Source organism: Streptopelia decaocto (assembly GCF_964273445.1).
Source record: "Streptopelia decaocto genome assembly, chromosome: 1".
NCBI classification, from domain to species: domain Eukaryota; kingdom Metazoa; phylum Chordata; class Aves; order Columbiformes; family Columbidae; genus Streptopelia; species Streptopelia decaocto.
In genome coordinates, this window is record NC_138663.1 from 124468570 (window position 1) to 124496374 (window position 27805).

Below are 27805 nucleotides of genomic sequence, written 5' to 3' on the forward strand. Positions count from 1 at the left end.
TGGTTTGATGCAGTGCTTTGGTTTCAAGTAACCCAGTGAGTCAGATGTTGGTCTTCCCTTTTGATTAAAGCTGGTGACTTTGTGCTGTGCCTATATTAGCATTTATGTTCAAATCACAAGCACGTGCCAGGAGAAGGTGCAGATGGGCTGACTCAACTGAGCTCAACACTGCTGTGGGGTGGCCTTGGGGCACAGGGGCTGGCTTCTTCCATGGTGGAACCCAACTGGAAGATGTTCTTCAGGGGGTTATGCCTGAAATGTGTAGGCACCCATGCCATGTAACTGATCTGGGTATGGTTGGAAGTGAAACATGCCAAGGACTGGTGGAAACACAGCTGTTCTGCTCTGCAGGTCCTCTCCATGTCTAACGTAGTTGTAGCTGCAGAGGTGACAGGAAGGACAACATCTTCCAGCTGTGACAGCTTGTAGGGACACTCAATTTGTTTAAGGTAGCGTAGTCACTGAACCATAGTCAGAAATGTAACAGTGCACGCTGAAAAGAAAAATGTGAGTATCTAGCTGCTTTGGAAATGTCCCTGTGACTGGCTGGTGCAATGCAAGGAGTTGCTGCTTTTCCTGTCTCCCAGTGTCACCTGTCTAATAAAGGCACTGGGGCCACTGTGTCCATGGCCAGAAGCTGAGCTTACACACCACTGTCCTTCTGTTAATGCTCCAAACAAGGGGGATGTGGGATATGATCTTAAATAGTGTTTGCAAAGAGAAAAGTTCAGCTTGAAGTTGATAGGTTTTTTTACACCTCTCCTCCTTCTATAGGGGCAAAAAATGGTATGCAGCCATTTGGGAAAGACTGATTAAAGCAATCCATATCTCTTACAAAGCTCTTAGTGACTCCTTGGTGTAATCTACAAGCACATTCCTCCAAGGGCACAGTCACATCCGCTGTCATCAGCACTGCGGAAATGTGCTGAGCAGGCATGTGGCTGGGACCCAGGCTCCCCAGGCATCTCTTCCCAACCTCAAGGGGTTTGTTGTTGTGTTTGTCATTTAAATGAACAGTGCAAGGGCAAGAAATAGTTTCCTGCCTCCTTTTGGGGTAGTTGCTGCTGGTGTTTGTTTTTTTTTCTGAGTCATCTCCTGTGTTGCCTGTAATGGTGAAGACATTAATAGTTTCATAGATAGGAAAATAAGACTCTTGTTTTAGGTAATGGCCATAGGCTAGAAGTATAAAGCTTATTGTAGGTGAAATCCAGACAGTCTGAAATGACACTGCAGGCTGTTGGGGTTGCATATTTGTGCTTGTATGTTGACGTGTGTGCATACTAAAGATAACTAATGCTAATTATGGCTAGCTGTAGAGTGTCTATCTGAGGAAAGAGTCAGATGGACAGGGCTTATTAGCGTCTCAAAATTTATATTTGCTTGCTCAAGTAGAAAATATAAGCCTGGGGTTACCTTACCTGCCTCTTCCCATTCCTCCCAAATAAATAGTACATTGCCTCTTATCCTATGAAGACGTTCCTTAAATTAATCCTGCTAATAGTATCCTAAAATTTACCTCTAGAGTAATCAAATGTGGAGTGTAGCAGCTCAGATAATAGTGAGATGTGACTCTTCTTGCTCGGATTGATTGTGTTTGCACATGTAAATGTAATATCAGCTCCATGGCACCATGCAAAAGCATAAGGAGCATGGCTGTACATGTGTAGGGTTAAATGCAGTGGGAAACCCAACAAACAAAATGTTATCCAACTGTAAAAATAAATAAAACCTACCCTGACTTTTTCTTTTATAGGTCTGTAAAGGTTTTCAAGAGTGTATCTGTATTTTCATACTATTTTGCCGAAAGTTGTGATACTGTTAAATTACTATCCAGTACTGTGCTCTTATGCCTCCTTCACTGAGCACATGAATTATATTTCCATTTTCATGTTTCACTTCTTAAACAACACGGTTAGGTTTAGCAACACAGCTCAGATATTATGTTTAAGTTGAGGTAGTTCTTAATCATCTTTTATTAAAATTGCTCATGTATAATTAAATTAATTTATGGTTAGATCTCAGGTGGCTTGCAGAAAAATTGATGATAATGCTCTACCATCATATTTTTCAGAACTTTTAGCTAACTAAAGTGCTGCTTATCTATTCTTGTGTTTTTCTTAAACTAACAATATACTGTCTGTTAATAGTTTCTAGCTGTCATTTAGTATTTTATTTTTTTTAGGTTTGCTTAATACATAAAACTAAGAAGGAACATAGCTATCATAGTTCTTGTAATTTCAAAAAACTTTTAATAAGCACCTTCCTTGTGCCCTTTTATGAAAGTGTTCAGTAGTGTTACATAATTTGACAGTCAAAGGTCTTGAAAGGACGGATTTGGACAGAATTGCAGCATCAGTTGCTTCAGTGACTGCTGTAGGTATTTCCCAACATGATGCTTGGGAGTGCAAAAATGATCAAGCTACACAATGTAAGATGAGTAAACCATGGTCAGTTATTGTCACCTAGGTGATAGTCCCAGTTTGATGTTTCGCTGGTGAGTATGCTAATTTTTTCTTAATCACCTAGAGAGCTTCACTTTTTAGTCTGTTGTGAATAAGGTATAGATGCGCATTATGTGCGATGTGTTCTCTCGGTGCAGAATATTTCTCTGCTAATTATGTATCAGGTGTAGCAATGGTAGACACTTAAAACAGTGAAGTTAAACAAGTGTCAGTTGTAAATCTGGTCTTGCAGATGGAATAAATGACCAAGTATAATTGAAGAATATACTGTGTTGACTATGTATGCATTGCATATCTTGAAGCTGAATGCAGTTACAGAGACTGGGAATGTGTACAGCATGCACTTGTCTCTTATGCACTGTAGCACCGGTATCCAGCATGTCTTCCTCGATCATTGTTATTGCTGGAAGAGATGTTCTGTCTTACCTGTAATTGCAAATAAATTGGTCTGACAGAGATGCTGCTAGGCTGGGCTCTGCTGTGTGTCAGGACCTTGGAAACGAGAAAAGACTGGAACTGGAAGAAAATGAAGAGGAACAGCTGGATGTGGCAGCTCGCATCTGAGTGGAAGGGTTTTCTTTTGCAGAAAGAAAGCAATGTTTTCAGAAGTGTAATAAACCTTAATGAATGCAGTAATATTCTCATCAAAGCATTACTTTTGCTCACGGTTTTCAGACATTTCGAGTTGTGGTTGCAGTGTGCTAGGTTGGCAGTGGAGGGGAAATGTGTGGAGGTGGCTGACAAAAAGCAAATGTTGAGTTGCTGCTCTTGAATGAAGACAAGATAAAAAGTCAAATGTTCCGTCTGTCTTGGAGGGAAATGTCTTAACTCTTCAATTCTAAAAGCTGGGCTGCTGGCTTTGGTCTGGAGTTAGTTCTCTAGAGGTGATCTTTTGTCTCTGTAAATTCATGGGAGCAAAAATTTTGGAAACCCAAGATCATGTAGTTGCTGTTATGAGTAGTGTGAAGTTATTAAGGTTCGATATTGATAGGCACTGATGTATTATTGCAGGGATGAAGACGAGGCAAGGGCTTCATGCAGTAGTCACGATCAGTTTATATGTAGGTTTGTGCCACTGTCTGTCTGCCCAAATTAGATTTTGTGTAGTCTAGTGAAACTTAGACTGAGGTTGTTTGTGATCCAGGATACAGAAAAACCAGATGTGAAATTTGATGACCTAGAGGAAATGTTTGACTAGATAGGTGGACTCCTAAATCTAAATACACTGGAATCTCAGCACTCCGAGATGAAAACACTTCCTATTTATATTTCATTTTAGTTTTGGATGCATCACGCGAGGCTGTTTGCTCGCAACTTCAACCCTTTTGATTTATTGAGGGTATTGCTCCATATTTTATGATGTCAAGTGAGGCAAATGGCATCAGTCACGTGCTCTGATGGCACAGGCCTGGTGTCAGAGCAGGATGTGTAGGGCTGAGGCAGCCCCAGCCCCTCTGACCTGCACACACTGCTTCAGAGCCTTCTGCTGCTCGAGAAGCATTCACGTCCACGCCATCAGGGATAGCAGTGGTCACAAATGACTAGTTTTGGGGATGCGAGATAAATAAGCATGTCAGCTTTGGAGGAAAGGGAGGGTCCTGCCAGCCTGGAAGTTGTCCTTCTTTTCTGCACTTCTGCTGTGCCAAGTTCATCCTGAAATGGGAGGAAACTGCCCTGAAAATAAACAGCACCATTGCATGTAAGGTTATATGCGGTGCTTAAGCTTGGGAATTTTGGGGTCCTGTGGGATGCAGTTATTCTGTAAGAAGTAAGAACTGAAGGTGGTTTAAGTCTTGAGGTTTTAACTAGCAACACTGGTACGGTAGGCACAACTAGTAATTTTATTCTTCTGCCATAGCTGAAGTTAAAATGTGTGTAAACAAGAAGTATTAAGAACAGTTTGAGGTTTTCTAGCTACCAGGCACTCAAAATTATCATCTTCCTAGAGGTGGATGATGTTTTATATGGTTGCCTGGTGTTTATGGATCAACTTGTTGGAAGAACATCTATTCTTGCTGCTGTATCCTTATGATTTCTGTTGAGCTGGAATAAAAATAAACTTAGAACCATGTTTATAGTCAAGAGTAACAAAAAGAGCAGCCAAAATCCAGCTTTTTTCTGTCACTGACTTTACTTTCAATGCTGTAGCTATAAAAAAAGCAAAAAGTAGTTGTTTCCAGTTGTCACTTTTAGGGCGGTAGTCAGTGTTGCATCTGGACAAGAAGACAAAGAGGTTTCTTGTTTACTGTACTGTGAATTTCTGTGTATGCCTGCTAAGAGTCCCCACAGAAATGGCTGACAATGTCACCATTATATGTTCCCCTGTGTTCGAGGAAGAAAGACCAGAAAAACATCCAGGTGAGAAGCGAGCCTTAAGTACACGTGAGAGACTGGGTGGCTTTAGTGCCTGTTTACTTGCTGTATGAGGATCATCTCTTATAAGGGCTTATCATTTATACCAGTGTGTTAGGGGATGATGCCACAACCAGTTAGGTGTATCACTGTCCTGAAGCCTGTCCTTAGATTAATTTGGTGGATTTAATAAATTTCTCACATGTTCCCTTTTCCATAGCAACGTAAGAGCAGAGTCTGCATACTCATCAACACTGTGTAAAACCTTCCAGGTTTTTGAACACTTTGTGTGTTTGCTGAAACATGTTGAAACCTCAGGTGATAACACACAGGACCACTGCGAAAAAAAAATTTCTGGTTCAAATGGAAATTTCAGCGCCGGAAACTCCATTGCAGCGGCTGCTTGGAGATGGACCCAGGCTCCTCTTGGTTCAGTTGTGGGGTGGCTGGGAAAGCCCCAGTTGGATGCTGGGGCGCTGCCTGTGCAGGCTGCAGTTTGTGTGGTGGGGGGGACAGGCAGGATGGGGTGTGGTTACCTGGGGACACAGAGGTTTGCTTGCTTTGTTGCCTCAGGTTTGGCTTTGGTTTTCAGATGCCTAATTATGTTTTCTCTGCGTGAGGCATACCTGTTTGTTTGGGTTTTTTTTCTTCCCTGTGTTGTCTTCTCTGCAAGTTGGTGTTAATTAGGCCACTGCTCTACACCACTTTTGCTGACAGACGGGTTTTGTAGAGGCTCTTGCAGCGTATTCCTGTGCTGTGGCTGCTCCACCTTGTGTAGTGCCAGCTCAGGTGCTGGCAGATGCCTCTTAATCGATTTGGCCTCGGTGCGACCAGATCAGATGTTGCTCTGCGTGATATTGTTACGGTTGCATCCTGTATCTTACGCTGAGCGGTCTGATGCCTGCCTGACTGCAGACAAGTTTATTTTCTGCCTTTTCTAATTTGTTTGTGATAAACTGAGTGGAGAATCAGAAAATGGGATAACATTTCTGTAAAAACGATCCGTGTGATCTGTATGCAAGTGTACGCAGTTAGGTTTGTGTGGTAGCTCAGAATTGGTTGTCTCAGCCCCTGGCCCTGCGGGTGAAAGAAGAGCGGGCTTCTTGGTTGGGTTGGTGGCTCAGTTCATTACCGCCCTGACCTAAAGAAGCTAGTGGTCCCTGGGATTGTCTAATAGTCAACATTGTTCTTCAAAACAAGAAGTCAACAGAAAATCTGCTTGGAGTTGGTCTGTCTTGAGATGAGCATTTTGGTTTATAAGTGGTTTTGGTAGCTTCAGTGGCAGATGGTTTCATGGGGAGCATCGTTCTACTGTGGGGAAGTGAGGGATGTTCCTCACCTGTGTGGTGATCTGGTCAGGCAAGGAACATTTCACGCATCACCTGTGGGTTTGTGTGGGACGCCTCTCCTGAGGTTACTGTTTGGTTTGTTTGTGAGAAAATAATAACACCTTTTACCCTTTAACTTGCATTCTTGGCAAAATGGCTAGAGGTCTGTGTGTCCCACTGGACTTAGCTGGTGTATGAGATGGAGCAGTCATTGCTGTACCAGTTTGTACATTGTAGCAGTCTTGTTTGTGCAGGAAAAATCAAAGGTTGTCTTTTTTTTCTTCCTTTTCTTATATGTCTTCTCTGTTTGTTTTCTTTTTTTAAAATGAGTATATTGCCTTTGATTGTCCAAGTTATTATTAATAAAAGTAACAAACTTTCATAGATCAGCTAAGAGGGCTGTGGAGGGAGACTACAAGAAAACAAACGTATATTTTAATTTTTTTTTTTTTTCCTGTGGCTATCTAGTAGACCTTTTGTATGTGTTTTGTGCTTTTTCTTAAAACTTTAAAGCAAGGATATAATTGCTGGCAATTTCAAAGTAGGTTTAGTTTCATGTCCTCAGTAAGTTTAAGTGCTCAGTTTGGGAGGGAAATTATTTTGGCTAATTGTATTAAAGTCAGGTTTGATAGTTGAATTGATGCAGAACCATGTCAGTATTGACAAAAATGTGCTGTTCCGTTCTCATCTCTTGATTGTGAATGTTGATTTGGGAGAAAAAAGATTTTTTGCAATGTACTCCAATTACAGTTCCTGAAACTGGCTCTTGACAGCTACTTCATTCTAGGTTTTGCATTAATTTTTGTATTCCTTGACGCTTGATAGACAATTAAATTGATACTTTGTGTTTGCCTCAGTATATTTGTCCATAACAAATGGTTTCTAAAACTGAATTCAGTATGTCATATTGCCTAGTAGCAAATGCTTTCCGCGATGATTTAATCTTATATTTCAGCCTTTCCGTAGTCAGCAGAACTGCCTGGGTAAGGCTTGAAGGTGGGCTGAAAGGGGAAAAAACGGAGGGATTTTTCCTGTCCCCTCAGTCATTTCCCCCTTTTCCTTATCACTTTTTTCTCTCTCGAGAGTCTGAATTGGTTTCTTCCAAAAGGACCTGTTGTTGTAGGGAGTACTTTTGTTGCAGCTGAGGTGATTTTTCTAATGGCAAGAAGAGAAACCTCCTGTTGAAGTTCGAAGGCTCCACTTTCTATCCATTGTAAACTGTCCTTTGCAAAGAGTGAGGAAGAACTTCCTACGTTTCCTTTGCACACATGCATTTTTTTTTTTAATATGATAATGCTGTAAACAAGTGATCCCTTCCAAAAGTAAAAGCTCGGTTTTATTTGTATTGTGCTGGGATTCACGGAAGACTGAATGGCATCTGAGGCAATGCAGGCTTCATAGCCATGTACTGACTGGTTCCAGTAGAGTAAAGAATGAGAGGAGTGCTTGAATGGTGATCTGAAGAAGTGATTTTTGTAAACAAAATTTATTTGGGGTGTTTGCTCTTAAAATAGTTTGCTGATAACTGTCGACTGTACTTCACATCGAATTTTAGCCATAGTAAATTGCGTCATAACTTCTTATTTTTTTCCTGGCGGACTTCACAAACTGTTTAATATACAGATAGCAGAGTAGAAATAGTTTCATATCTGCAAATCTAGATTTACAAAAAGAGTTTTATAAGTTGTTTGGTGTGGTGTGGTGTTTTGTTTTTTTCCCCATCCCTGCTGGTTAAAGTTTCTGCCTTCCTCAGCATATTTTGAGTGAAATGCCAATATTGGGTGGGGCAAAGGAACTGATTGTTTTGTAACAAGCTTGTCGCCTTAATGTAGAAAGCAGAGTAAGGTACTTACTGTGCTGCGACATAATGTTTGAGCATTAACGCTGTCTGTGTGCATAGCTGCATCCCCAAGGGATGCCCGTCCTGGGAGGGAGGGTGGACTGAGCAGGACTGTGTCCTGCTGGCTTCTGCCATGGCCCTGACACTATGCAGTCTGGACTACTTATTTTTTCTAGTAAAACACAGTGTTGTTTTGCAGGAGCGCAAAAGACATCCTTTTGAGTAATCTTCCTGTAGGAACATTTATAAATCTGTCCACCTTACAGCTCTCACCCAGATTTTCAGCATACTTTGGTAATACAAAAGCACAGGAAGTATGATCTAAACTCTTGCAGGTCTTTAATTCACTCTTCTCTTCAATAGCAGTGGTGGATTTTCAGTGGTTCAGGAGTTTGTTTGGACATCTCTTATTAAAGCTTCTTGCGTTTCACTCAGTGCAGAAGACAGTGGCCTGAATGGTCCTGAACCTGGAAAAGAAGCGTAGTGGTGGTTTTGTCCCTTCCTTATAGCAGTCTCTGAAAACATCTTAATGTTGCTGGTCCTGTACTTCATTTACTTCTCACGAGCCCTAATGCAGAAGATCAAACAGTGTTTTTTAGTGCTTCAGATGTTGCTGTATGTATAATCATACGTGTCCATTGTGTGATGTTTGAAATGGATTTATGGTGTCTGTTTATTCAGGCTAATTGGTTTTGACAGATTTTAAGAAGTTTTTTTGAATCAGGAGTGGGTAGATGCATATTTGGACAGCTTTTATCTCAGAAACAAGAAAGTTGTCTGAGCTAGAGACAGAACGTAGTATCTGTGTGAAGAAGGGAGTTTTTAGAAGTCCTGTGAAAACAGGCTGAAAAGGTCTGGTGGCACAGCCAACCTGAAACCTTGCAAACATCAGAAAAAATGGTATAAAATCCCTTACTGTTTGAAAAGGCTAAGAACTGATGGTTTGACATTTTAAACAAGCTTGCATTTAATTCATTCTGCTATACAGTGTGGGAAGAAATGTATGTTATGGATTCTAAATTTGTCAGGCAAACATATTCTAAAGATTTACCAAGATGGTGAAAGTCATGGATATGGAATCCAGTTCACTGTGAATATGTAAGGTCATGCCTGGTGAAAACAATAACTGTTTTTCCTATTAAAAGCTGAGAAGTTGTTGTAGAAGAGCTAAAATTCTCACAGTGGTTTGCATTTGAAAACCAATAAGGTGAACAGTTGTTTACCAAGAGATGTCAAGAGATGGTGTGTGTGGGGAAATCCGTATGTGATAATTTACCAGTGCTTCATGCTGTTTGGAGCCTGGGGTGAGCTCATTGCTGTACTTTACTTCTGAAATGCAGTAAATGTTTTTTTTATTGTGATTGGACACAACTGAGTTCGCTTTCCAAAAACATTTTGTTACGTTGATGTGGATTAAAACTCTTGAGTACTATCTGTATCACGCGAAGAATTACTTGACTTCGTATGCTTTTCATGTTTGAAAAAATAGGATGTTTTATCTAAAATCTATATATGTTCTCAGGGAAGTAAGTGAGGCTTTGCAGGCGCTGAGCATTCCCGTGGGCAGTGAGTCTGTGCAGAGGTCAGTACGTGAGACCGAGGGCTCCACGCTGGAGCCTGCGAGGTCCCCAGGGAGCATGTCTGGAGAAAAGGATGTGCGTCAAGTCATCATTCTTATAGCTGGTCTAAAGTGTTAGCGGTCCTTGGCAGTTAAGTTTCTTAACCTTATTTTATTAATGTAGATTTGATGCTTATTTTCTGCCTTTATGTAACAAAAGAAAATAAAAGTATCTGAAACTAAGTATGTGTTCTTCTGATGATAATCTTGGTTACCCTGAAGCAACTTTAGCTCTCCTTGTGGTTGTAATAGTGCGAGTAGAAAACAATGCTGGTGTTAATTGATAATGTTCCCTATTGCATTAGCAGAGGGAAAGCCCACAGAACATACACTGACTGACCCCAGAGATTGAGGATGAAAGAAAATGTGGCCATGCCAGCAAAATGGAAAGCTGTACTGTTGGTTGGAATGAGCTGAGGGGCTCTTAAAAATTATTCTGTTTTTGAAGTGATGTGGTTGTGGGTGATTTGCTGATATAGAACTACACCATCAATAAAGGCCCATTCTTAACCAGGTACACACTGGGAATGTAACACAAAGCCTTGCCTTATTAATAAATCCTTGGTTTTGGGTTCTGTGTTGTGCAAGGTATCTCACCACTGCAGAGGAAACATGATGATGAACTCTCAGCTTGGCTGAGCCTGTGTTGAATGCAAGTAAGGCAGCTGCTGTGTCCTTTCATGAGTGTTGCCAAGGCTTCTGGACCCAAACACTGTCCAGCTTCTGTGCTCTTTTAAGCTGAACCCTCTGACATCTCAGCAAATGTTGGGAAACTATGCCTCCCTTCCTGAGCTTGTGGGCAGGAAGGTGAGAGCTGGAGGAAGGCTACTTGCTGATAGCTCGCTGTCAAGCTTGTCCCTTGCTGGAAGGGTGGTGGTTACCACCTGGAAGAAGAACCCTAAGCTCCAATGCAAGTCTCTAACCTTTTCAGCTAGCTTGGGTTGAAAGCGCTAAGCAATTCTTGGGCAGTTTCTGTATCAATGTAGTGCTTGAGATGGTCCCAAGGCTGACATTAAACTGGATGCTACCCTACTTGGACATTTCAGCTCCGTGATGTGCTTTCAGGTCATCATTTTACTGTTTTCTCACTTTCCACTTGGCATGTGCAAGGAATTCTGCCGAAGTGTTATTGTGGCTGATATTCAGAGCTGCTGCTTCCAGAGCTGAACAGGCCTGGAGATGGGAAGGAGAATGAGAAATGAGTTTTCCTAAGGTAGGAAACAGGAAGGCAGCTGCAGACTGCTCTAGAATTTTATAGCCTGTACATGGAATTAGAGTGGAGTTTTAAGGTAATACCCAATGTTAACTGTATTTTCTGCTGTATTTTTAGTGGTACAATTTCTTTCACCCTCTCAGTATAACAAGTGAAGTGTAGTTGTATAAGACATGTCAGATTTAAAGGTTTCTGGCCTTGAGATTGAGAGTGTGAAAATGAATGTGCACAACTTTCAGAGAGCACATTCTTCAGAAGGGGGAAAAACATCCAGAGAAGGGACTGTGTTGCAGCTTGGGGCAACTGTTTTGTCAATGTAGGTCAGAACCAATTTTTAATATCTGCAAATAAATCTGTGAGGAGAACTGGAGGAGAAATGATCCATTATGTTGCAGCTCCATAGTGTTTGGATCGTGGATAGCTTGTGTAGAGCTTGTGCTGCTACATCTAGTACTCTGGTCATATTCCTGGTGAGGGATAAGCATCCCTGCTTAGAGTCCTTAGGCACAGCATCAAGTGAAAGAAAATAAATGTTATTTCTGCTTTCAATGCAGATTGAGACCTAGCTAGTCTTAAATAAAAGTTGACAGCCATCGTGCTTGTTTCTCTATTAGTGAACAGAAATAAGGTTTCCTGTACTCCCCTTACCAGGCATCGTTAGTGCGCAGTGGGACTTTTTGTAGTAGAGCTCCAGGCTCAGTAACCAAATATTTTTTCTTCCTCTCTGTGGTTGGAGAGTGTGTGAAATCTTTCATGGTATAACTTGTTCTTACTACATATCAATAAAAAAACAAGTGGGAGGTGGGAAAGCGTAGTTTCTTTGTGATGATGGTTATCAGGATGCTATAGGTGATTAGTTTTAAAAAGCATGATGCTGTATTAATCTTCCAGATTAGTCATTTAAAAGACAAAAAGCCCCCACAAGCCACTGTTTGAAGGATATATCGGTTCAAAATAGCAGTAATATTGTGGGGCTATTGAAAAAGGAGCATTTTTTGTCTTGAAGTATGTGGTTCCAACATGATTAAAAAAACTGGAGATTTTTTTCTCTTAGGAGAGGGCTAATGCTTTGGTTTTCTTATACTTAATGATCTGTGGTGATTTTAGTCTACTTATTGCTAAGGAGACAGCACTTCATCCTTATTATGTCCTCTTATTTGGATCAGTTCTCTCATCTCTGATAACAATGGTTTACAATGAATAATCTCATTTATCTGCATCATTTGAGGATCTGAAAGTGCCTCAAAGTTCATCTTAACCTCTTTCATAAAAGTCTGTTAAATTCAATTAGTATGAATTTGAAACAGTCTTTTTAAGGATGCTCCTTTTGAATGCGGTACTTCTCAGGATCCTTAACAGCAAATGCATGTGAGCATCTCCTCTTCTCACTCTTGGCAAGACTGAGAGCAGCTGCTGTTAGTGACTGTGGAATTAGCAGAGGACTCTGGGAGTCCTTAGTATAGTTAAAAAAACCAAACCCAAACAAAACATAAAAAACACCAAAACGAAAAAACCCCAAAACAACAACAAAACCACCCAAACTCTCATTCTGAATTTTGGCATCTATTTCACCTCTTCATTCAGTTACTTTCTCCAGCCTTGTCTGAATGCGAGACATTTGTGCAAGCACCATAATAAGTCTTCTCATGGAAGAGCAAGAGCTGTCAGGCACAATTTTTGTTGTGTTTCAAAGTTTTGCATAACTAAACTCAGGTGAGGCCAGACTTTCTAAAGTGCTACATGGTTATTATGAAAAAAATCATGACACTTTAAATATTTACAATGAAAACCTATACTGAACACAGAGTAGCTGCTCAAAAAGAGCAGCTGGGTGCACAGTGACGGGGAAGAAAGCTTGTGTCTAGTGGGATAGTAGGGTGTGGGGTGTATTTTTTCGTTATCTTTTTTAGTAGCAGGTGACTCGAGTACCCTACAATCAGATCCAGGGCAGGATCTGTTTCAGCATGGGATGTCTAGTAATGCTGTGCTAATTCCCTTCCCATCACAATACAGAGAGGTAGAATTTAATACATTTTTAGGGAGGAAGGATTGGACATTCAATTGAACTCAGAATGAATTGAAATCTGTCAACCATCTATTTGACTCTGGTTTGTGGCAACTAGTATCAGGCTTCTGCACATCCAGGTAATTTGCTGTGTTGTTTAATCCTAGGGCTGACAGAGTAATTCCTTCGAGTTTGCTCATATTGGTGTTGTGAGCTAAAAAAAGGTTTGTCTTATTAGAGATGTGTTGGCATCTTGGGTAGCACAATTAATGTCTCAGGAAGGATCTTATGGACATGCTCTTCCTTGTAGCAGTCAATGAGTCCTCACCTTGCCAAATGCTAATGGTTAAAGTCAGTGAATGCCAGAAATATTTTGTTAATTCATCTTCACATTGTTTGTGGAATGAAATTGTGAAATTGTTATTTTTATTAATAAAATCATTTTAGTAAGCCAACCAGTCGGACAACTTTCAGAGAAGACTGAGTGGCACAGAGAATAGTTCTGCATGAAGATGAAGACCTTTGATGTATGGAATGCTATAACAGTGCAAAATAGCTGAAACACTTCATTTTAAAACTAGTGAGTTACATCAGACTTCTCACATGGCTCTGTTCAGATGTTTGTGGTTCAGCCAAATGGTAGCAGAGGAGGATGCCATTCTGCATCATTTGAAGCATAACATAAGCAAGGTGGTCCATGGAGCAGTTGCTTTAGCAGCATAGGTTGCATCTCTGTGTTGAGCGCAGATAACGAACTAACGAATGCAAATAACAGATAATGAATGCAAAATAAATAATGAGAATAAAATGTCAGAGCTTCAGAGCTTGCTTTGAAATTGAGTTGATGCAGGATGGAGATCCTGTTTCAGAAGCAAAATTTCAGCTCTTCTGGCCGTGGTGAGCAGATGGGTTGCAGCTTCTGTTCCTTCTTGGAGCAGCTTGCAAAGTGCAGTGTGCATTTCTTCCACTGCAGTAATAACAATGTAGGCTTAGAGTAATTAGTTTAGTAGTTTAGTGTTGTCTTTCTACTATAGGAAAACCTGTAAGCCTATGGGATTTTCCAAATCTGGTATCTATTTTTAGGGAAGTTTGTTTCAAGAAAGCTCAGGTGCCTTGTATACTTTAGCTCACTTTGTGTAATTGCTATATTGTCAAAAACAGAGGATGTTAGTACTGTGTAATAAATCAGTCATGTAAGAGTCATGCTTGGAAGTGCGTCGTGGGTGTTGTGATTTTCATACTGTTCTTAAAAATTTGTTGTTGTTATTTATTTATTTAGAAAGTTACAAATACAAACATTTAAACAGCGGTGTTAGTCATATTTTCATGTGTTTTGGGACTGTACTATAAACAGTGTCTGCTGATTTGCCAGTAAAAGCATCCCATGTAGGATCTAAAAAGAATGAAAACAGTACTGAAGCAGTAATTTAAATGACTTGTTTCCTTCCTTTCTTCCTTCTTCAAAATGCTTCTAAATGAAAGATCTAATTCTGTGAGAGGTTGAGTATGAATAAATGTTATGCAATGGAGGTAAGATATAAGCATCCCTCAAATGGAACAGCATCCTCTTGCAAACTATCCTTTTGCAGCCCAGTTTAAGCAGGAAAAGTTGAAAAAATAACATTAAAAAGGAGTGATTATATTCTTCCATGACATGTTTAAGAGAATGAGGTGCTGGAAATGTGACAAATGAGATGTGAAGCTGTCTTAAAGTCAGCAGCTACTTCAAATGAATTCTTGAAAACTGAAGACTGCTATTCTGTTTAAAAATAAAATCAATAACTTACAGAGCACTGACATTTGAGTAATATAGTTCATTTCAGAAACTGACATTGCTCAAATATTAACCTGTTTATCAAATTTGAACTAGGATTGTTCCTCAAGTTTTGATTTGACAAATATAATTTGTTTGTTTCATTGTATGTAGTTTGGCTCTGCATATAGTAATTTTCCTTTTCACATCCTTCCCAGATACACATGTATTGAAATAGGTTTAAAATATATCTTACAACAACTTGAGGCACCTTTTTTTGCAAGGAAAAAGTGCTTTAATATAAATGAAAACTAGATCTTATTTAGGGCTATTTTGTTTACTTTACCTTGTACTTTCTGTTTTACAAGAGTGATTTTTCAGGGGTGAAATAGAAACCAAAAGGTTACTACTGAGCTTGAAACAGTTTTGTAGTCTGTGTTGCTGCGGAATATACTCTTTCTTAAACTTCATGTATTTATTTAAGATAAAATAAGCAATGGTGGTTCTGAGCACTGGAATAGAAAATAGTATTCTGGAATTACATGGATTACAATGAATGTATTTCAATGCAAAACTTTAATTTGATGCTGTAAAACAGTGTCTTATGTTTGTTTTGGGGTAATGAAAGGCTTCCAGGTGATGAGGTTTAAATGCAGTATCATAGCATTTCTGCACGTGTAGGTATACCAAAGCAAATTATAGCACTTGTCATATTTATCAGTATCATTAAACACTTCTTTCATCAAACTTGCACACCTGCTCAGTTGCATCCTTTTTTTTCTTTTTTTTGCCAAATGAGACAGAGGATATTTAATGCTATATAGGAATTTTCTTGTTGTTTCTTGTTTACCCTGCTGCTATTAGTCAACACATTATATAGCCATGTAAATGACCAAAGACTGTTTCAAAATCTAAATGAACAGCTTGGCAGCAAGACTGGCTTTTTTTTCTACTTCCACCTTCTTAATGCACTTTTTATTCAGCTTGTGAAATCTTGATTCCCCCTGCCTTCCCCGCCCAGCCCTTGTTAAGTGATAGTTGGTGCTGCACTAGCTTTAATACTTCCTGAAAGTAATTCCAGTCATGGATAATTTTGCTCAACCCACTTGTCATCATTTTTCTTCCTGCCCAAGCAGCAGTTTTTATATTAAAATGTGACTAAACCATGCGCAAGTATGTTCAGGCTGTTGTCATCTGGTAGGAATGAACATTTCCAGTTAATCTTACTGTTACATTGATGGCTAATTGCAAAATCCATAAATTTGATTATGGGCTCTTAAGTAACTCCAAAAGAGACCTGCTTGGATCTGTCAGTGTTGTACCCATTTCCCTCACTTTCCCCCCACCTTTGGTGATACATGTTATTGAGCCCATCAAACTGCTTGTGCTTGTGGTCTGGTTGTGACCAAAGTTAGGCAGGCATTAGAGTACAATAGAATATTTTGGTTGGAAGGGGCCTACAATGATCACCTAGTCCAACTGCCTGACCAATTCTGGGCTCACTAAAAGTCAATGCATGTTATTAAGGACATTATCCAAATGTTTCTTCAACACTGATAGGCATGGCAGATTGATAACCTCTCTAGGAAGCTGTTCCAGTGTTTGACCACCCCCTTGGTAAAGAAATGCTTCCTAATGTCCAATCTAAATGTACCCTGGCACGGCTTTGAACCATTCCCAGGTGTCCTGTCGCTGGATACCAAGGAGAAGAGCTCAGCTCCTCCCTCTCCAGGTTCCCTCCTCAGGAAGATGTACAGAGCAGTGAGGTCACCACTCAGCCTCTTCTCCAAACTAGACAAACCCACAATCCTCAACTGCTTCTCATGGGTCATGCCTTCCAATCCTTTAATCAGCCTTGTTGCCCTCCTCCAGATACATTCAAGGACCTTCACATCCTTCTTAAATTAAGGTACTCAATTTGAGGGTTGAGGGAGTGTGGGTTTTAGGGCATTTTTGGAGGCTGCCGTGTTGCTGGTAGGGGGCTCTCTAGTGTTGGCAGTGGGTGAGAAACTCTTGACCCTGCACTTAGTTGTAGGCAAATGTCTTTTTATTATGTTCACGTAGCTGACACAAAAATCTACCTTACCTGACTTGCTAGGAATACTGCCCCTCCCCCCTCCCCCCCCCCCCCCCCCTTTCCCCTCATACTTTCCTCACATTTATGACCATGTTCAGAGATGTTGATTTTTGTAGCTAAACTTTAGTTTTGAGTTTCACTTGCAGGAGCATTTTGGTGTGGCAAAGCTGGACAGGCTCTGCACATGAGCCAGGCTTTGGCTGGCCCTCCTCTTTGCTTGTCTGTGTTTCCAGGGGCCCTCATTGGGGAAATCCCTCCTGTCTTGGGCGAGCATTCGCGTGTGTGTGTGCAGATCTGTTCTTCATTACAGAAACGATAGCGAAATTCCTGGTGAAGTCTTGCAAATATCTCTGCTAAGCACTTGGTTGCTGGGTCGCTAGGCCCTTTGGGGAGGGGAGTGCTTACCTCCCGGTTGCTCTGTGAGACAGCTGTGTAAAATCAGCGTTCAATCCTGGCGAATTTTTGGTTTGTTTTTGATACATTTGGGTTGAATAGGTTATAGCCAGGGCGAAATAAACATCTCTGATCTTCCAGAAGCTTTTCAGCAGAGGTTCTTACTCAGCCAAATATCAGGTGCTCCCTAGTTCGCCTGAGTACTTGAGCTTCTCCATAGCGAATGGCTTTTTGTAAAGGAGATGTGGGTCTTTCCAGGGTTTAGAGGTGTGGCCCTTTTTGTTACTGTTTGCCATATACATTTTTTTTTCAGGAGAGAGCAGCTGTACCGAGCAGTTTACTGAGCAATCCGTGAAATGTTTTTTGACCTATTTCTGTAGGCTGTTGACAACGATAACTACTGCTGTTGTTTCTATATTAACATTATATTATAAACCACTGTTTCTAAATTATTCATGTTGATTTTACTCTTGTGACACTGTTTGTCTTTAAGAAGCTGGGAGATGGAGAATTTTCCTTGGTTTTGACAGACAGCCATCTTAAAGTTGTGGGGAGACAGTAATTTGGTATTTCATCCCTTTTAATTTGGGTGTTTTACTTTTTTTTCCCTGATTGCATTTATAATAAAAGAAGAGATTTTTTCATTGCTTATCTACATGAGCCAGCTTTTCAATATAAATAGTCTTTAAGGAGTTTGTGGTGTGCATAGATACCTAATAAAACTAGGAGGAGAACTAGTATTTTATGGCTTAAATAGGAAGTCTGGCAGTCTGTATTCTGTTACAGTCTGCTGTAAAGTTGACAGTTAACCAACGGGCAAGAAGCCATGGATTTGTCTGGTGACACAAGCCTATATTAGCATGGCATTTGCCCAATTTGAACCATAGACTTCTGGAATTGAGCAGTCTTCACTTGTAGGGTTCAGCAGACCAGAGATAGAGCAGTGGAAGAAACTCGATCTTTCCACAGAGAATAAGAAGGTTATCTCGTGTTTTACTCGCTAAATGTGTAAGGCCAAGCAGAAAGTCCTTTTTACACTCGTGTTATTTTTACCTCTGTTTTTTTTTTTTTTGGAGAAGTGATCTATGAGCAGCCCCACTTCAAAAATAGAATTTATTTGATTTTGTTAATAGTCCTAGGGGAAGCAAACTGATTGCATGCAAATTGATGCTGCTTTAGTTAACAAGAAACCTCAAATTTCAACCTGAACGAGGTGTAGAAGTTTGGAGGAAACACAGGCATGGTTTGGAAGGGTGGCATGTTACTTGGCTGTGTTTAATTCTTCAAAATATTTGAAACCTCTTTTGATTGTCAGCAGAAGTTGTTAAACCTTTAAACTGTTGTCACTGACTTCTTAGTTGAATGGCAGGAACTGGTGTTAGCATGAAAAATGGAAAGCAGGGAGGGATTATTTTAATAATCTCCTAAAATAAAGAGAGCACTTGTTTCTCTTGAGGAAGTTGTAGATATGGAGGCTGTTATTGATTGTCCTCTCCTTGAAACTAATTGCAAATGAAGCAATTAATACAAATAAAATGCACTTTGAAGGCATACAAAAGTGGCTTCAGGTTGGTGTTTGCAGAATAAAACAACCTAAATCATAGAAGCCACCTTAGGGACCTCTGAGGAATGTTTTTTGGTGCTTCGGTGTTTAATAATAGCACACATAAGGTCTGATGCTTATTTTCATATTAAGTTGTACTCTTTAATTACAAGTTAATAGCTGAGCTATCTGGAGTGGCGTTGAGTTACTTTTGTCCCGTGATGAAAAACCTTTTGAAGGTAAAACCTTGCAGCCTATGTGAACAAAGCCAACCCTTGTTGTTGAAATAGGGATTATAAAGAACTATTAGCAAATACACTAATTACTTTTGTAACTGCAGAAAGCAATGACAGAGAGAGTGGATGAGGAGAGGGCTGCGCTTGCTGTCTTAAAAAATGGTGTTTGATAGCAAAAAGTCTTTTGATGTTAAGATTAAATGATAATGAGCTAAAAAACTCCAAACACTTTTTTTTTGTTAAGGTGAAGTATTCTTTTTTTAATTAGATAAGCTTCTTTTGGTCTTCTGTTATGAAAATCCTTCTTGAGTGTCTTCAAAACCACGTAAATGGCATCCAGCATGGTGTGTGGACATGGAGTGCACGGATGCACTGAAGACCCTTTGCACCTCTCCTCAAATAGATATGTTAAATTACCAGGGCTGGAAGAGGGGAAAGCAGAGGCATCTCTTTACTGCATCCTAACATGGGAAGAAAACACATTCCCTATGTCTTAGTCTTTTAACGCTAGTGTAACTTTTTTCTTCCTTTATTGTATCGACATTTTGACATCAAATAAATGCTTGGAATGACTGTTTTACCTCTCAAAACAATAGAAAAATAACATGGAATGCCAATTTTCAAAGACATTCAGGTGGCTTTGCCAGGACTTGCCTTGTTTTGTCCTGCTTTGACTAGGTTTGTAAATATTTCTTTGACACAATCTGATGGGGAAACATCTGGATTATGTCCCTCTTCTTTCCTTGTGCAAAGCAGTTATAACCAGTAGGCCATTATCTGCCTGATGGGCTTGCTCTTATGGAGTTGTCTTCTAATCTGAATCTTTAGTGTTGGCTGGATTTTCTATATTTTTTTTAATATCTCCAACTAAAGTATGAGTCCTTGCTGTGCTTTCTCCTTGAGAGTAGGCAAACTACTGAAACCTATGCGTGAAAGGTATATTAAATGTATTTACTGTCAAATAATATTTTAAGCACATCAACAGTCAGCAGCTTATAAGAAGGAAACGTGGCAGGGGAGTACATGGGAAGATACAATGTGAAATGAAGTGTCTTGGGACTGGCAGACGGATCTTTGGATTGCTGAAATTCTGTAAGGGAGAACCTTCCATCAGCATTGAGCATTACCACAGCCTTGCACATCCTATCCTTTCTTTCAGAACTTGTACCTTTACTACACTTTTGAAAGTTAATAATTAAAAAAAAATATGTAACAACCGAATATTTTGTTTTCTAGATAGAAAAACGTTAGGTTGGTGCTTGAACATCTTGTGACATTAGTCTTATGTATTTATACAGAACTCTAAATAGTGTATGATTGAGGTATTTTTTTTCAGAATCGTAGCTGCCATTTGCAAATATAGTAGTGCTTTATTTGGTCTTTGAAAACTGGAAGTACTGTGAAAGTTAGCTTGGCAGCGTGCTAATTGGTCTTGCTTATTGAATGATTTGCCAAAAGGCAGGAAGAAAAACACATGCTACTTCTTCAAGGTCATGTGCAAAGTGGGCTCAATAATATGTGATTACAGTTTCATTAATGTGCTTGGAGTTTTTACTTTTGCAGAATACTAATAGAACAAATAATGCTGTTAATGTAGTTTGTGTTCTATGAGTTATTCTTTGGGAAACTAATCTGCCCGAGAGCTTTAAGGATTAGTCAAGGAGAGATTTGCCACTACGGGCATTATTGTAGCAAACTGGACTGCAGCTTTATGTTATTCAGCATTACTGTGTAGAAGCTGCTTATCTTTGTAGATTTGGATTCTAGATTATTTAATTACACTAATGCAGATAATTTTGGGAATGAATGTAAATTAATTAAACCATTGGCTGGGAAGAAAACTTGAATGAAACAAAAGTATTCGCTTGTATTTTAGCTGGATATACCTTTGATGTGACAAGTGGTTCATTAATTCGTGTGTTTTAAATGTCATGACAGCATGTATGGGACAAATTACTTCTCACCTCATCTAGTTTTACTCTCGTTTCACTCTCCTGCCTTTTTTTGAGTTGTTTTAATCTCTTAAGTGTATGTGTTTTAAAAGAAGTCCTACTTTCCCACCCCCCCCGCCTCGAAATAGTGCTGTTCAGTCTGCTTTGTATTGGAACTGCTGTCAGATATCTGTTAAAATCAGTAATAGTTCATTAGGTTTTACATTATCAGTAACTTGCACAGACTAGAGACACTCGTGGAATCAGTTATCTTAGCTAAGTTTAGTCTTTTATTTTTGGCTTTGCTGTGATAGTGAAGCATCATCACAGTGCAGTCCCTTGGGAGAAAACCAGTCTGCATTTCTTCCCAAAGTGCCATGATGCTTGAGGTCTTCAAGGCAAACTTGATGGGGAGGGAGAGGGTCTGAAGAGAGAGTTGTTTCTTTCTATTGGTGTGATATGCAATACGCAAGTGATGTGTTTAGTCTCTCACCTGGAGATCTCAGGAAAGACTCAGCAGCACTTTCCACCACACTTTTCATTGCCTGGAAGGCTTTTCTAGCATGGTCCCAGTGAAATTATAGTTGTGCTGGGTGAAGCTTGGTCTTCAAATGGCAGCATAGCCCAGCTGTACACTAAGTACATCAGCTGGAAAGGTGCTTAATGTTTAGTACTCTGCGCTGTTAATGTTGGGAGGGGCAAAATTCCATGGCAGAGGCTGGAAGATCTGTGTAAACCCATAAGACATGCAGGGGAGTGTGCTGGAGGTGAACACTTCTGAATGTTTGCGTTGAGAGGTGAAATGGTATGCAGGAATTTTGTTAGATTCTCCCTTCTTCACTGGTTCTTGGGCTTTTTCCTACCAATAGATGCCACGCTAAACACGTGAGCAAAATTACTGTACAAGACTGGCAGTTGGCGTGCAGGCCTTAGCAGCTCCGGATTATTTATCATAATGAAGTTTTAAAAACATAAGGAGCTACTGCGGTGTTTATAAAAGTGAGGTTTGAGGAGGTGCAGGCAGTAAGTGCTGCAGACCCCTGCCAGTGCCAGTCCAGACCAAAGCAGCTTGAGAGGATTCATGTATCTCAATTTTTCTCCTCTCATATCAGTCAGCCTTACAAAACTAAATGACAAGAAAGTTTTCTGGAATTAATTGCTTAACTTAGTTACTAATTTAGGAATGTGTCCTGGATTGAAATAGAACCCCAAAAAATCAAGTCTATGAGGTCTGATCTCTTCCAGGCACCTTTTTGGCAGGCACTTTGGGAATGCTCTTGTGTTGAGTGGGGAAGGGAGTTGGAAAGAAACCAGAAAATGTACCATCAGAAATATTTGTCTTAATTATTTATCTGTTATTTAGCATAATTAGTTATTTTGGACCAAGAATGGATTTTTAGCTTTATGGATTTGAGCTTTTTCTGTGAATTTTGCTGTAATCTGAATGGCTGCAGAGGAAAACAGTATGTAGAAGAGTGCAGTATTTAGCAGAACACAGTAGCTGCAGGTTTTTGCCAACAATCTGAAAAATTTATGTTTTCCTTTTTTTCATGTTTTTTCACTGTCAGTCACTGTGTTTGATGTGTTCACTCTTGGGAAAATAGAAGTAACAACGCTGTGAAGCATATGCTTGCACAATGGAGTAAAGGGAAGTCTTTTAGTCATATACTCTTATATACATACATAGGAGTGTCTTGCTCAGGTGTTGTCAAAAGGCTCAGCAGAAGCTCTAAATCTAGGATAGCTAAGGCCAAGGTCAGATCTAGTAACACCTTCCTCCTTTGCCCTTGCATCAAAGAATGCTCTGGTGCTTGATTGTTGTGTTTTGACCATCATCTTTGCAGAAAAGCCTCTATCAATGACAGCTGTTTCTGTGGATTTTGCAGCGAGACGAATTTCTTGACAAGCAGGAAGCTGCCAGTTTTCAATCAGAAAAAAGTGCCATAGCAGACCAACTTCTGCTATCTGATATTTCATTTCTGAAGATCATAAGAAATCTTGAATTAGAGATGTATATTATCTATTGAAAGAGCAGAGAGATGGCACAAAGCCTGTCTCAACAATGAGTCTGTTGTCCTGTTAAAACTTTGCAGTGTTCCTGTAATTTTCACGGGTACCTTGCTGAAAATGCAATGTATAAAATTGCTTCTTGTTACTAGAAGTGGGAGGCTTTTAGTTTAAACACCAGGGCTACACAGTGGTAGCAAGTGTTTACCTTCAGATATTAAATGATTTAATGAGTCTTAAAAAAAAAAAGCAAAAATCCTAACATATTTTAAAAGGTGTTATTTCCACTCCAGCTGTTTACAAAAAGCTAATTTGAAAGCTCAGTGTTGCATTTTAGCTGGTGATGTAACAGACAAATCCATTAACCTACTACTCTTGCTTTAAGGACACTCTTGACAGAGTTCAGCTTGGGAAACTGAGTATTTGAATTATTCGTGATCATGATGTAAACACTTTAGTTCTGTTTACAGTGTCTTTTAATTGCTCCGGTATTTCTTTATGATCAGAAACATTTAGCTGTCCTAATCAATAAGATGAAGTGCTGTGCTGAGCAGTTCATTAGCATGGTTCTGTCAGCTCCACGTATAGAACGCTAAATGTGATCATGGCTTGCTCTGGTAGTCTCATTAATCTGGAGATGTTATGTCTTTTTTGAAGGGAATGAGATTTTAAGTAGACAGTCATAGGCTGTCATGTTGCTAGAGTTAAATTGATAGCATTCCAAGCAAACGGCCGCATTTTTTTTTCCACAACTTCAGATGTCTTCCTAGCCAAGGCAAAAAACCCTAAGAAGCTCCGTATTACAAAGCGACAAGTCCAGGTCTCTGTAAATCACCAAAAATAAAAATCTGCCCCAGTATGACTGCTGTGTGTTTTATTAATTCAATAGAGATCCCAGTTGGAAGAGCTGACTGTGAATAGAGTTCACATTCACACATGTCACCTGAGGAATGAGTTGCTTCTGTTTTTATTGAAATTTTGGTAGGGTTGTGTTGCATCAATAAAGAAAAAAATATCATTAATTTGGGGGATTTTTTGCAAGCTTTTGGTACGGATCTGTGACGTTTGAGGTGCTCACCAGAGTTTCTGAAGATATTAGAAGGAGTAAGCATGTGATAGTTCTACTGATCAAGGCAAGGTGGACCAGGTGTCATCCCATCTCTAATTAGCCAGTGAAAGGAGAGTGATGGTTAACTGTTAAATCGTACAGAACTTACTAGTTCCACAAGAGAAATTGAGATAGTAGAGGGGAATCTCTGCCAGTAGAAGTGTTCCTGCTTTATTTAAATTGTGATAACATGTTAAAATCTTAAAGAAGGCAGGAAAATAAGTGTTCTTTCCTTTTCTTAAAAACAAACAAACTAAAAACTTGTTTTAATTTCTGTGTTTTAACTTAAAGTGCTGAGCTAATGTGTTAGGGTAGTTGGATGTTGACTCCTGTAATCATTTTTGGTGTAAATTTTTTTTTTTTTTTTTTTAATTACTGTAGGCATATAAAATGCATCAAGTTTTTTTGTGTTTAAACAAAGAGTGGAGGAACTAAGATACGGGGTTTGCATACGTCTTGTAACACAGTAACTCTGTTTCTTTAGTTTTTCATGAATTTTTAAAATGTTTTTAATTTTCCCCTTGAGAAGCCTTCTAGCTAAAAGATCAAAAATAGGTATTAGACATAATTGCATGCTCTCCTGTACCTTGAATGGAACGGGCTCGCCTTTGAAGTATGAGGGGCAATGGGGAACCATTGACTTCTCTCGAGGAACCCGACCCAAAGAGGAGACTTATGTTTGCCTTTTGTTGCTCAGGTGGCAAAACTGAAGCGAGTATCTTCATCTTCCACCTTTGGATGTTTGCTCCCTCAGGGGGCAGAGAGCTCAAAGAGAGAGGTCTTGATTTGCCTTGGTGATGTGGTCCCACAGGAGGGATTGAAACCCATAGAATCATTTTGGTTGGAAAAGACCTTTAAGATGATTGACTCCAACTGGAAACCTAACACTGCCAAGTCCACCTCTAAACCATGTCCCTAAGAACCTCATCTACACACTTTCTTTTGAACGCCTTTGGGGATGATGACTCAACCCCTTCCCTGGGCAGCCTGTTCCAGTGCCTGACAACCCCTTCCATTAAGGCATTTTTTGTGTTGAGGTTTGTGTGAAAGGAAGGTTGAGTTGGTTTATCAATGCAGGTAGGAAGCTCAGAGATGTTTCAGAATTGCTTTCAACTGGGAAATGGAGGGTAGCTCTGATGTTTGGCTCCGTATCCCAGCAGCACTGGGGTGTTCCAAGGTGTGTGGGGTGTCCTGGGCAGCCTGCCTGCAGGAGGCGAGGAGGAGCCCTGCGGGCAGCCTGTGCTAAGCCTGAACATCTTCATGCTTGGTCGGGTACAGGGTGTTCCATAGTACTTTGCTGTGAGCTAGACCTTTAGCAGTCCCACTGGGATACCACCCCAGCCACTGCATTTTAAGGTTCAGTCAAAACAAAGTTTAGGTGGAAACTGCTGCTTTTAACCTGCCGTCTTTATAAGGCGTGATGAAATACAGCCTGTGTGCTTGGCATCTAAATGAACTGGAGAGGGTCTTGAGAAAAGATACATCGTGGGTAGGTTTTGGTTTGGTTGGTTGGTGGTGGTTTTTGTTTTTGTGTGTTTTTTGTTTTGTTTTTTTCTCTAGGAAACTCTTGAGGAAAACTTGTTACTTATTTGTTAATTGTTAGTGAACTACTCCCCCTCAGTATACCAAGTCTGTTCGGAAAATTAAATTTCTGTAATTGCACCCTAAGTATGCTTGTTGTTTTGTGTTTAGCCCAAGTTGATAAGAAACAATTCTGGGCCACAAAACTGTTTGCCTACAGCTTTATACTCTGTATTATACTGTCACATGCCTGGATATCTATGAAGACCACATTTATGTTTTTCAAATCTTCCTGACTCAGTTTCAGCCTTTGCCACCATGGGTGGGTGAGCACAGAATTTGGTTCAGGTTTACTTTAGCTGTTCCTGCTTTGGATGGACTGAATTGTCAGATGTGAGATTAATTTTTTTTTCTTTTTTCTTTTTCTTCCAGGTGCCTGCTGATGGAAATGCTGGGTTGCTGGCAGAGCCTCAAATTGCCATGTTCTGTGGGAAACTCAACATGCACATGAACGTTCAGAACGGAAAATGGGAATCAGACCCCTCTGGCACCAAGACCTGCATCGGGACGAAGGAAGGGATTCTCCAGTACTGCCAGGAGGTAAGTTCCATCCTTAGGAACAACTGTGGTGGCTCTTCTGAAGCACCGAAGTGCAGGTGCATGCTGGAGAACTCTGAGTCTGTATGGACCTCCCTTTTTTTTTTGGTGTTTTTGTTGTTGTTGTTTTTTGTTTTGTTTGTTTGGGGTTTTTTTTGTTTTCTTTTGGTTTTTCTTTTATCTTCTGCTCTGTTGCCCTTTTCTCCTTTTTAAATCGGTTCTCTGCAGAGCCTGTTAAAACAGCTTCAAAACCTGGTTGCTCAGGGTCACTGAGGATGTTGGACAATTTTGTCCCTCTGTGTTCTGCCCTTGGGGGATAATTTTGTATCATAAATGCATGATGAACTTATTGCTTATGAAGTATTTTTAATGAAGCTGAGGTGACATTATTTTAAATGCCCTTGTTCTTTCTGGGCTGATCTTAAGAGTCAGCTGTAACAGGTCTTCTGTCATCCTAAAATGATACTGAGATACACTGGGTCAGTCTGGAGTTATTGGTCTCTGCTGCACACTGAACCATTCAGAGTTTCTTAATGGAAAAAGCTTGCCCTACAGATGAAGTCACAATGACTGATTTCATATTTGAGAGCAGAAATAATCCAGTCACTTATGACCTAAGAACAGATTGGGGATTTAATTTCGTTTTGTCTCCATGCTGTGATAGCATGATAACCTCGTGCCAGTGTGTGACAATTTGAAAAGAAAATGGGTATTTCATGCCATGAAACAAAACAGCACGGCCTGAGTAGCTTTAGTCCTTATATCTTTCTATACCATCTCTGCCTTTTTTTTTAAAGCAGAGGCTGTTGCTTATTGCCATAGCAGTAGTTGTCTTACTTCCTAAATGTCAAACCAATTCCTGTGAAAACACCTCCTTAGAAAGCAAGATAATTTACTCTTCAGAGCTCTGCTCTATTAGCATCTTCATTCCTGTCCTTTCACCCATGGATTGTTCCTTCTGTTTCTTGCAGTGTTTTGTTCATTTTTTTCCCTGAATTTGGTCTTTATGTTCTAGAATATTGATTTTAAGGATGAACTTCTAATGGCTATTGATTCTTCACCAGTAGCATTGTCTTCTAACTAGAAGTGTTACTTTGTGAAATTAATCATATTTTTGTTTACCAAAAGCATCAAACCTGGCCTCCTAGTAAGGTTTTAGAGGTTTCTTCTGGTTTCTGTTGTCTCCTTTGAGTTATGTAAATGAAGTTGATTTATGCATGATTATATTATTGGAGGAAGGAATAAGGAGACGGACTCAAACAATCATGAATAAAAGTCCACAACACGATAAGTCTTTCTAAATTTATAGAAATAAATATTTGAATTTATGGGAAGTAAGAGTAGAAAGCTTCACTTGTTCTAAGGCGTGAATAGCTCAGGTTGGCAGTTTGGTTACAAATGCTTTAGGTAGGGAAGGATTCCAGAACAAAGACTCAGAGCTGCAAAAATCAGCTGAATGCCAGGTGACTTTGGAATTTTAGGTGACATCTTACCAAAAAAAAAAAGCCTTCTTAAAAAAAAAGTGAAGAAGAAAGCAAAAGCAGTCAGGGTATAGTAGCTGTATGCTGTTAGATGACAAAGAGAATAAAGTGGAAAGCTGTGGCTGCACATAAGGTAAGTTCTTTGCCATGAGAGAGGCCATGTGGTGGCACAGGCTCCACAGGGTGCGGAGCCTCCATCCTTGAAGACTGAGAGAACTTAACTGGGCATTGGCCCCAGCAACTTGGTCTGGCTTAGATGTGGGCCCTGGCTGGAGCAGAGGAAGGTCTAGATGACCTCTGTAGTTCCTGGTTTAGCCTGATTTTTTTTTTCTTTATGTCT

The 27805-nt window shown here is 39.9% G+C and overlaps 1 protein-coding gene across 2 annotated transcripts in view; it reads left to right on the forward strand.

The window, feature by feature from the left end:
- Window positions 1-27805, forward strand: part of APP (amyloid beta precursor protein) — a 219281-nt gene that overhangs the window by 15369 nt on the left and 176107 nt on the right. For both annotated transcript variants that reach the window (XM_082043208.1, XM_082043207.1), the window contains exon 2: window positions 25820-25987. In XM_082043208.1, the coding sequence (XP_081899334.1) occupies window positions 25820-25987 (168 nt within the window). The remainder of the gene's footprint in view (window positions 1-25819; window positions 25988-27805) is intronic.